At 35.1% G+C, this 12,158-nt stretch overlaps 1 protein-coding gene across 15 annotated transcripts in view; it reads right to left on the bottom strand.

Moving 5' to 3' along the window:
- Positions 1 to 12,158, bottom strand: part of ATRX (ATRX chromatin remodeler) — a 241,434-nt gene that overhangs the window by 134,411 nt on the left and 94,865 nt on the right. For all 15 annotated transcript variants that reach the window (XM_070502810.1, XM_070502821.1, XM_070502817.1 and 12 more), the window contains 3 exons: positions 7,198 to 7,331; positions 6,569 to 6,745; positions 459 to 552 (listed from right to left, as the gene is read on the bottom strand). In XM_070502810.1, coding sequence (XP_070358911.1) covers positions 459 to 552; positions 6,569 to 6,745; positions 7,198 to 7,331 — 405 coding nt within the window. The remainder of the gene's footprint in view (positions 1 to 458; positions 553 to 6,568; positions 6,746 to 7,197; positions 7,332 to 12,158) is intronic.

Below are 12,158 nucleotides of genomic sequence, written 5' to 3' on the forward strand. Positions count from 1 at the left end.
TTACCATACGCCAAGTGGATAGTATTCAAAGCTGTTTACATGCACCATCTCATTTAATGTCCACAATAATCAATAAGGTAAGTACTATTGTAATCCCTATTTTACAGATAAGGAAACCAAAGTACAGAGTACTCATATAAACAGAAAGTAGTAAAGCCAGCAGTTAGACTGCGGCAGTTTGTCTACAGAGCTTCTTAGCTAACACACTACAACTTCCCCCTATTAACAACCAAAAATCACAGTCGAGTGTTTTTGCATGCTGAAAGTCCAGCTAGCTTGGAACACATAATTCAACTATACATATGTTTATACACATTCTTTAATAATTTTAACAATTTCAAATCAAAATATTAAATATTTTACTTTATTAGTAATAGCAACTTTTCTACAAATAATTTAAAGCACAGTTATTCAGATTAAGCCCTAAAATTCTTTTGAAAAAACAATATAATATTTACCTTGTTCTGGGCCGTTGTTCATCTTCAGATTCACTAACTTCTTCACTAACTCCTGATTCCTGAAAATCAGAATCTTCAGAATCTTCACTGCTCACTTGAATAAAAGAAGTATTAAGTTATTAAATACTTCCCAACAGAAATGCAATTCACTTAATTTGTCAATAACTTCACATTAAAACTTAGAGCTTTGTGAGAAGAATATCTGTAAGTATGGACATTAATGGATATTACATCATATAGTAGATTAGACCAGTTAATGATTCAAATGATATTTTAAAAAAAAATTCAAACGTATTCCAACTACGATTATACAACTACGGTACTACATTAAGATATAAGTAGTATTTGTATATAAATTAACAAAATGATAATGTCCATAAAATGTATTAGTAATTACCAAAGGTAAATAAACTAAAAAGAATTCTGGTACTTCAAAACAAGCAAAGTAGGCTAGCCAAGATGGAATACAAGTGATTACAGACTCTTTCTGCCATTTATAACAACTAAAAACTATGGACAGAATACACAAAGAAACCACCTTAGGACTCTGAAAAGCAAACAATAGGAGGTAGTGTGGGGACTGAAATCAACACTTGAATAACGATCCCTATAAAATTACAGGGTCGTGCGTGGTGGCTGTGAGTATCATGATTCTTTTTCCCTCCTTTCCTTCCTGGTTTTGACAGAAAGGCAGGCTGAATTCCAAAACTATGCAGAGGGTGCTAACAGCAAAACTCTGGGAAAACTCCATTTCTAGCCACAGCACTGAGAAAAAGGAGCTGAGCCCTGCACATCACAAGAACATAAAGGGAATTTCTGATTTTATTTTTTCTCTCCAAAATTCTGTTTTTCTGTACCAAAATTGCCACTATGACACAGGCATCTAAAACCCCAGAGTATACCCATCTTCTGTCCAAAGGAATCTAGGCAGGGAAAATACAATATGAGCCTGGAATAACTTGTGGTGCCAGAAAGTAAAGCAATGCTCAAAAACTGACAGGGGCATATTCAAAGGACACGTGATCTAACTTGAAGGAGTTCCCAGTAGCCAAAGCTGGAACGATTTAAGTAACAAAATGAACAACTGGATTATAACTCATGAATAAAATAAACATCTCTAAGTCCATATTAATATAAGTAATGGGATAAACAAACAAATAAATAAATAAATAGGGGAAAACAGACAATCCTTCCTTACAATTACTAAATGTAGAAGTAATGAAAGAAATAGAAAATCACCACTATGCAAACATCATAGTAATTGCTTCAGGCAAGATGGATGCTAAATTTAGTGAGTGTAAGTACAATAAAAAACAGGATATTTGCATAGTCTCAAAGTATCTCTCCACAAAATATTCATTAAATATGAATAGAAAAATAGTTTTCTTAACAGTTAATCAAATAATCAAGGCTAACATTACCAGCAATAAGACAGACTGTCGTCGTATACTCGGTATGATACACTGAGAAGGATTCAATATCGCTTTTGTGGTATTCTTGTCAAAACGCACAATAACCTCAATCTAATCATGAGAAAACATTGGACGAATACATACACTTGGACAGTCTAAAAAATAAATGATCAATACTCTTCAAAAGTGTCATGGCCATGAAAGAAAAGACAGAAAAACTGTCATAGCTTGGAGTAGATTAAGGAGACATTACAACTGAATGCAATGTGGGATCCTAGATTGGATTCTGGAGCAGAAAAAAAACATTAGTGGGAAAAGTAATGATAACCAAATAAGATCTATAGTTTACTTCATAGGTCAGAAAACATTTTATCTAAAGTCTCATGGCAAATATTTTCAACTTTTTAGGCTACATGGTCTCTGTTGCAACTACAGTACTCATCTCTACTCAACTTTGACACTGTTAAACACATGAAAGCAGTAACTAAGTATGACTGTGATCCAATAAAACTTTATAAAAACAGGCAGAAGGTCAGATTTAGCCTACAAGTGTAGTTTGCCAACCCCTGGTTTAGTTAACAGTATTGTATCAATGTTAATTTCCTGCTTTGTTTTGTTTTCTGGGAAAGATTTGCCCTGAGGTAATACATCTGTCCCCAATCTTCCTCTCTCTTTTTTTCCCCCTCCCTAAAGCCCCAGTACACAGTTGTATCTTCTAGTTGTAGGTCCTTCCAGTAGTTCTATGTGAGCCACCATCACAGCATGGCTACTGACAGATGAGTGGTGTGGTTCTGTGCCCAGGGAGCCGAATCCAGGCTGTCAAAGCAGAGCGCACCAAACTTTAACCACTAGGCCATCAAGGCTGGCTCCTTAATTTCCTGGTTTTAATTATCGTACTATATTAAGTACAAGGTGTCAAATTAGGGAAGTGGGTGAAAGGTACATAGGAACTCTACTATTTTTGCAACATTTCTGTAAATCTTAAATTATTTCAAAATAACAAAATTTTTAAAAGATGTATCATGACCTGAGATCAGAATAAAAGGTCTCTTCTATCTAAAAAAAATGGGTGAACATAAATACTATAAAAAAATTGCTACGGGGGGAGAGAGCAATGACAAGTTATTGCTTAATGAGTTTCAGTTTGAGATGATGAAAGAGTTCTGGAGACAGTGTTGATGGTTGCACAACAATGGGAATATACTTAATGCCACTGATTGTACACTTAAAAATTGTTAAAATTTTGTTACGTGTATTCTACCAGAATAAAAAACAAACAATAGTAAAAAAGAATGGCTAAGCAACTGGGAATTTGGGAGAACACGTGTGTCCACATGAACGCACATACAAATCGTGAGATTAAGTATAATTTTTAAAGCCTAGTATTAATTTTTCATCAAACATTTTATTTTGAAAATTTTCAAATTGACCAAAAATTAGAAAGAATTGTTGAACACTTGTATCCTTTCTCTTAAATTCACTTATTTTTAACATTTACCACATTTGCTTTATCTCTATCTATACATACACACACTCTTTTTTGCACTGAACCATTTGAAAGTAAGTACAGACATCATGACATGACTAAATACCATTATCACACTTCAGAAAAATAACATCAACTTAACATCATCTAATATAAAGGCAATAATTACATTTCTAAATTAGCATCAAAATAACTTTTATAACTTTTTTCCAATTTATGTGAAAATTAAAGTTCACACGCAGCACTTGATTTAATAAGTAAGCTAGGGACCAGCCCCGTGGCCAAGTGGTTAAGTTCGCATGCTCTGCTTCGGTGGCCCAGGGTTTCACCAGTTCAGATCCTGGGCATGGACATGGCACCACTCATCAGGCCATGCTGAGGCAGGGTCCCACGTAGCACAGGCAGAGGGACCTAACAACCAGAATATACAACTAGGTACTAGGGGCTTTTGGGGAGAAAGAGTTAAAAAAAAAAAAAAAAGACTGACAACAGCTGTTAGCTCAGGTGCCAATCTTTAAAAAAAATAAAAATAAAAATAATTTTAAAAAAAAAGAAATAAGTAAGCTATTCTCTTTTGATTTCTCCCCATCACCCAACTCAAGTTTCCAGACAATATAGGGACACCAGAGTTTGCAAAACTTGGAAAATTATGCAACTACAAATAGAGCATCAATCACTATGATCATAATCCGAATTAGAAACATAAATAGGCTGTGATTTTAGTTTAATTCCTCCTACACAAACAAAAATACACGTGGGTAATAAATTACCCAGAGAAGAGGACAGTGAAAACATAGGTCACAGAAACTTGGGTTTTAATAAAGTATTTCAAATGCAATCATGCCCACTAAGGGATTCTATATCCTGAGCTGAGCCTCAGAGGCATAATCAGTATTTCTCCTTTTGTTGAAGATGCACAGGAATTCATGTTGTTATTTAACCTGCTAAATCACTCAGTTCCTTTATAGAATCTGAAAGACAAGCTTGGAGTCATACAGCAGAGAAATTGATGAGATAGGTATTGACAAAATGATGTACTATTTATTTATTAACATGAAAATGTCCATAACATATTAAGTATGTGTGGGGAGGGGAGACCTTTCTCCTCCTCTTTAATGGATAAGTGCTGTTCCATAGCCCTTTAAATGTTCAGGATTCCAAGATTCTTTCCTTAGCCTGCCATTTGTGCAACATTACAACTCTACTGGGCAATCTCAAATATTTTTGTGGTATTATACATATATCACAACAACTCCAAAAACCTGACAGTCATCCTAGATTTTTCTCTTTCTTATCAGTTAATAAGGCCTAACAAGTCAGTTTCCTATGTGTCTCAAGTCAACCCTCCTTTTCGCCAACAAATGGCACTTGGTGTCATCTACGGCAATATCCTCCAAACAGATTCAAACTTTTCATTCTCACAGAATAGTAGGTAATTAATTTGATCATATTACATCCTTGGTTAAAAGTTTTCAATGGGAAAAATGAGTGGTCGTGCTGAGGCTGTGATTCTTGAGTGCCAGTAATGAATGTCCTGTGCCTTTATCGTGGTGCCGTACAAATTCACCAAGCTGTCCACTTAGGAAATGCACATTCCTCTGTACGTAGAGTATACTTCAAATAAAAACTTTTTAAAAAAAGTGGTGGCACTCCTCTGTGAATATACTAAAAGTTAAATTGTACACTGTAAACAGGTAAATTGTATGGTTTGTGAATTATATCTCAATACAGCTATGATATAAAAAATAAAAATACTTTTCAAAAATTAAAAAACCAGAAAACCTTAATGGCTTTGCAGCCTACAGAGCCTACTGTACTTCTCAGACACTTCCTAAAATGCTTTCCTATTCCTAGTGGCAAGGAAGTGAATCTGCCCTTCAGGAGTTGGGTAGTAAAGTCTTCAGAATCTTCCCCTAAGAAGCAAAAAACTTTCTTTGAACTTTTAGTTAGCTGAGATTCTAAGGCAAATTTCACATTTAATTGCTCAACATACATGTGATTACTTAATAAAAGAATGCTCTCCCCCAAATCTCAAGCAAAATGAACACACCAAAGAGATGTACCATGTTTACTCTATAGTCTCATGTACCCATGGGTCTGCTGCCAAGTACTCCAGTTTGAGAAACACAGGTTTACAAGGGTCTCCGTATCTGTCTCTGTCTCATTGGCCCAGCCTCATTTCCTGTTGTTCCTTTCCCTACTCCCTCCTATAGTCCAGCTACATCATATTAATTGCATTCCCTCCACCATGTGCCAAACATTTTGCAGAGGCTTTTACAATTTTTTTCCTGCTTATATTATAAATCTTCACAACACATCTCCCTGCTCCCCACTTACAACTTGGTCTGCTGGGTGAGACTCTTCATCGTTGTGAAGTCTTCTCTAGGGATAACCCTTATCCCGCAAGAAGCTAAAGAAATGTTCCTTTGTGCTGCACTATACAATACCTCTGTTGTACAAGACATCCCTCATGGTGCTATAATTTCTTATAATATTAATGTCAATAATTCTTACTAAACCAGTGACTGCCAAATCTGCCTACAGAGCAAAATCACATCAGACATGCTTTTAAAATATATGGATACCTAGGTGCCACCATCATCTACTATGCTGTAATTGGCTTGGGATGAAGCCCTGTCATAAGTATATTTTAAAATCCCCCGAGTGATCTGCATGTGTAGCCAGGTTGAAAACCACCACACAAGACAATGATTTCCTTATTCATTTTTGTATCCTCAATGTTTACCATGATGCTGGAAACATGGAAGCATTCAGCACAGAAGGATTCAGACTTTTAATGAAATGAAAATTTAATCTGACTACATACAAGTTCTGCAATAAGCTTGTATAAATCTACCCAAATTAACTGCATCTTCTATCTTTCCTTAGGAAAGCATTATTTCTTCCTGCAGTTATAGGCAATCTTGTATTTTCTACATAGCTTTTATTTACTGTCATATTTATTTATCTTTTTAATCTAAATGACAACTAAAGATTAAAAGTATGTTTTATGTCATCTCTCAAGTTTCTGGGTTATCTTCCCAGTCTAAATTCTTTATTTTACTCTCACATAAGAGAACAGTTGTTGCCAATGTGCTGATATTCACTGAATATAGGCCGTCAATCGTTGGAACATATATACTTAAATTTCATTACTATAATTAGCTTATAAAACCAGTATGTTCCTTACATTCAGAATTAAAATGTCTTACCCTTCCTTCTATTTCTGCCTTTGGCTTCTTTGTGCTCTTTAGGCTTCACCTTTTTTTCTTCTCCAGATTCTCCATCACTCACAGTCAGTTTGTGCCTCAAAAGCCTATGTCTGTATCTCGGCTTCTTAGATTCTTCAGAATCTGAATCTGATTCAGAATTGACTTCATTTTTTGCTTCTAAATGGAGAAAATAAATCAGTAAAATCTTCACTCTTTTTTCCTTTAAAATGTTTTGTAAAACTATTTTGTTTTTTGACAATTATCCTAATTTATGAAAAAGATCAGAGCTGTGCATTTACCATTGTATCATTGGTCATACTAGGAAATCTCATACATCAGACTTGATCTATTACTATTATTAAATATTGATTAAATATTACCAATACACAGTCCAGTTTTAAAAGGCAAAAAATATTTTGCCTTAAAAATCATCTGTTTATTGTCAGCAACTGATAAAACATGCACAATTATTATCAGATACTCAAAAGGAGTAAAGGCAGTAAAGTTTTAAACATTTTAATAAACTTTAAATATACATAGTAAGATACACATGGTCAGATAGTCTTCAAAGACTGAAGCGATCAAACAATCAAATTATGATATCCTATACTTCTCTTTAGAGCGCTCACCCTCATCTCCTGGGTTTTCTTCATTGTGTTTTCCAGTTCTTTTTTTCCCTTCCTCTGGTTCATCATCTGAAGACCCATCCTCATCGGATGAAAGATTGGCTTTAATTTCTTCTAAAAGCATCTTCTTGGCAATTCTTGAGAGTAAAAAGACAATAAAAAACTATATAGTTGCTACTGAAGTATAACAAATTAAGAACAAAAATAAAGAATTCTCTGTATCAAAATAGAAATAAATGTGTCAACAGATTTTATATTATAAATACAAGACTATCAAAACCATGTTTTTACCTAAGCTACCAACCAAAACTTTTGAAAATGCTCTTAGCACTGATTTTTCCCCAATTCTATATAATTCTGCGTTACATTGAAAAATCTCAGGATATTTCAACTAACTATTTTGACCATCTGCAATTTCATGCTGGATAACCTTCCAATCCTATACCTGCTCTGCTGCCATCATTCAACAACTACAATATCAGACAGGCCAACAATAGTAAATCAACTTATTCAGACAAATGGCATTCCAAGACAAAACTCCACATGAGAGGATTTATTTAACAGCAAAACATATTCTTAGAAAACTAGTGTGTAATAATTTTATTATGAAACAGTGCCTTAAATTGGTGGATAATATTTTTGGCCCTTAAATTTCAATTTACTTCATAAATTCTGTTAACTAGATGAAAGCATACACCAAACAATAAGTACTGAAGCAATCCGAAATCCCTAATAATATTCAAGCTAGGGTAAAGAAGAGAGAGGACATGAGTGCTATTAATTACATACATGGTAAAAGAACACAAATTACCATAAGTGAGTTTTCACTTTCCAAAAAAGTAGATAGTGCAGTAGCCTCACTCATATCAAAACTTCTCAAGATGCTCCTCAAAAACCAATTTGCTAGTGGGAAAATCAACTGCTAAAAGCATGAGAAAGTACTTCTTTAACTAATACCATCTTATGTTAAAATAAAATATATCCCTAATAAATTTCCATGTTTGCACTAAAAGAAGACATCTGAAAATGTAAGATAAAAGCAATCGTGCAGCTTTTGTGCAAGAGGAGATGTTTTGCACCTGGGTGTCCCTTGGATATAAAGTCCTAATTCACAGTAGCAAAGGAATACCTTATAAAAACGTTTAAAAGGAAGGTGGCATGATTCTCAGTTTTCCATGAACTAAGCTCTATGGGATAAACATCCACACTGAAACCAAGATTGCCTCTCTAGCTCAGTCAAAAACTTGCAGCTGGAATTATGGAACTTTTGTTATTTCTGGATTATTTGGATAAGAAATATAAAGATATTTCTCAACATGCACTCAAATTTCAATCAAGAATTCACTCAATAGTAGGAGATGTTAATGCATATTAATGCCTTCTTAATTTTGTTTGAAAGGTAGATTGTTCATTGCTATTTTTATTCAAAGATATATAGCAAAGGCACCTAAACAAACAAAGGAAAATATTTTGAAGCAAAATAGGTAATCACTTCCATAAATGCTTTTTGTATGTCTTTTGGTGTTTTCCCCTACAAACAGATGGATCAGAAATACTTAGACAACACAGTTACCAATCGCTAAAGGAAACCAGAGATCAGTTTGCTTTTCTGAGGGTTTCCACCCTGATTTGTATTTCGATAAAGTGGACATTAGATAACTTCAATTTAAATCCTACTGGAGTTGAGCTGTTAAGCATTGCTCTTCAACTTCTAAATCAGTGGTGTACTGACCTGGATTGCACACAGTAAATTTTTTTTAAATGGAGACTAACATAGAGTTGCCAACTTTTCATTTTGCCAAGAAAAAAATTTACACCTAAATATCATTTATTTTCATCATTTTATAAAATAAAGAATATCTCAACACATCCTCCACAAATTAGGAAACAGTTTCAGAATAAAAGGTGGTTCTTTAAATTTAATAAAAGCATCTTCCTAGAAAAACTCTCTAAAACCATCTTTAATACACATTACATTGTGACTTCCCATGGACAAGGAAAACCTTTCTCAAACCAATTTGGGTAAAACCACCGTTTTGGAATGAAGTGGTGTGTGTGTGTGTGTGTAATGTGAAGTAGTGGGTACTACATTACAAATAGAAAAACATAGTTCACTTGTAGTCACAAGATCTTATATCACCATTTGGGTGGTACAATAATAGCCAACAAAAATACAATTATTAATTTAGTTACTGTAAAGGTTAGTTTAATCTCCTGATTTCAGTTTGTATTTACAAGTTCAAAAAAGTCTTAAATTCCCTATTACCTGTAAAGACTTAGTTGCTAATTATAATAAATCATATAATTTTTCTTCTTTCAAATTCTAGACCACTAAGAATATGTCTACTAAATGGGAGGCCAAAATATGTAAACCTACCTAATTCATAATCAAGCTCTGGATTGTCAGGAAGAAACTAAGAAATACGATATACTTGAGATAATAAGATACAATTCTATATCAAATAATAAATCACATAATAAACATGGAATATTAAACAAGATCCACACACTGAAGAATTACACGATTTATCAACAATCTTTAGTAAGACCATAATATATAGAACAATCACAGTCACTTTAGAGGCAGGAAAAAATTACAAACTTCAGAGAACGTTCATTTTCCTCCAAAGTAAAAGTTACACACAGAGTGATGGAGACTCCCTAAGCTTTACCTCACTACGATGTTTTAGGTTTGCCCTCTAACACCTTTTGATCAAAGGAAAACCCAACGTATAGCTATGTACATTAAGCCCTAAAAAGAATAATAAAGTTAAGTCATTCTATATAAAGTATGACTGATGGCTCAAGTCCAATATATCAAAGACCCATTGTATCATAAACCTAGCTTATCATATAACCTATACCCCAAAGTTAGAACTTAATTTGAAGGACCTAAGGGTTGAGGCTGACCTTCAACCTGAGTAGTCAGCAAACATGCTGAGGTGAGATGTGTCCCATCTACAAAGCCTGCTGTGAGATGCTTTAAGGGAAACTCCACTACCTTAACTCTTGAGTCACGGGCCACAGAGACTTCAAGGACATCATCACTTGAGAACCAGCTGAGGCAGGCAAAGCATCATTTTGGAGGCCTCGGCCGAACCCGTGCTGGTATGCATGTGTTGGATGTATAGTGATGATCCCTAGTTGATTCTGTTTGCTCTGAAGTTTCCTTTCTTGAGGCTTTCCAGGACGTTTCTGAGAAAATCATCCAGGCAACAAGGTATTGCCCCTGGAATCTCAATGCTCATTATTACATCTTGGGGCAGGTGTAGCATCCAAAGCAGTCACGACTCTATCAGAAGCATTAGAGGCACAGGCTGTGCCACTCTTGTGGCAGAAAACCCGGGCAGAGCCGGAAGTAATGGAGCCACTCCTCCATTTTCCTGAAAGGGAGGGAAGGGAGGGGGGAGAAAGCAAAACAATATGGGAGGAAGGGTAAAAACCCACAAACAAACAATGATCGGAACTCGTGCATGAGAAAATAATAGAACCCCAAAACTCACACAAGCTAAGTCTTCTAAATCACATAATGAACACCAAGATAATGCCTTATTATACCTTATACCTACATCTATTAAAAGAAAGCAAAAATAATATAAGGAATGAGCCCAAGAATGCAAAGACGAACAAGTAATCAGAAAAAAAGAGAGAGAAAGCCAAGAAAGCCTCTAGTAATTCTGATCCTATCTAGAAATGAGATGAGTAACGTCTCTTGTTTAAGTGCTCAAACAGTAAAAGAAAGTAAATTGCCTACTGCTGGTAGGTAAATCAATAAGTCAAAACACTGACTTTCTAAAAAAGGAGTGATCAAGAGAAGGACCTCTTGCACCAAGGAGCTTTAGAGAAACAGCCATTACAAAAAGCAATACAAAATGTTAAGGCTGGAAGAGGGACCTCAGAGTCTAATTCTGTCATTTTACAGATGAGGAAATAGGCTTAGAGAGGGGAAATGACTTGGCCAAAGAAACAAAGCTGGTTAGTGGAAAAGCCAGGAGTAGCACCTAAGACCCTGAATCCCAATTTGCTACTAACTTTACTATGCCAGTGCTCTATTCTCTACTCATTCACACCTTCTGTGCTAAGGAGTGCTTGGGCGAATAAACAATAGTCACATTCTTAAAGATGTCTGTATTTCAGTGATTTCCAATATATGTATTTGGAAAGGAAAGAATTCAAGCTTTGATTTTTAAAGATTAAAGAAAAAAAGAGTTCTAAACATCTTTAGTCCAGCATGCTCCATCTCTAAAATGCACTAAGAGGCCATGTCAGATACATTCTACAACCTACTGTTTTCTCTTTTAAGAGGTTCTGAAAACAGGTTTGAAGAAAATTGCTAAATAAAAAATACACTTTTGGGGCCAGCCCCGTGGCATAGCGGTTAAGTTTCCACATTCTGCTTCGGCAGCCAGGGGTTCACCAGTTCGGATCCTGGGGGTGGATCTACACTCCGCTCATCAAGCCATGCTGTGGCAGCATCCCACACAGAAGAACCAGAGGGACTTACAACTAGGATATACAGGTACGTACTGAGGCTTTGGGGAGGAAAAAAAAAAAAAAGAGGAAGATTGGCAACCAGACGTTAGCTCAGGGACCATCTTCCTCACCAAAAAAAGTGTACATTTAAAAAGAAATACATTTTTAAAAGGCCAAACTACTATGTCTCCATACACAAAGGTGACAATTTTTTTTTTATTTTACATTTTGTGCACACTATCCCAATAGAAAAATTAGTTAAAAGAGAGAATTCTGAGTAAGATTGTAGGTTTAAATGCATGCCCTTTAAAGATACAAAACTGTCTAAGTATACGTGGTACTAAAACAACATACCACATTTAAAAGGTTGGTATGTCAGACAATTCAAATGACTACAGCCAAAGAATGTTGAATATTTTTTATGAGAACAGTGTGGTAAACACATATCCTTCTAGCAGGGTGTGAGGCTTCGTCTTAACAAATGTTACATA

This window comes from Equus asinus, chromosome X, assembly GCF_041296235.1.
Source record: "Equus asinus isolate D_3611 breed Donkey chromosome X, EquAss-T2T_v2, whole genome shotgun sequence".
Taxonomy (NCBI): domain Eukaryota; kingdom Metazoa; phylum Chordata; class Mammalia; order Perissodactyla; family Equidae; genus Equus; species Equus asinus.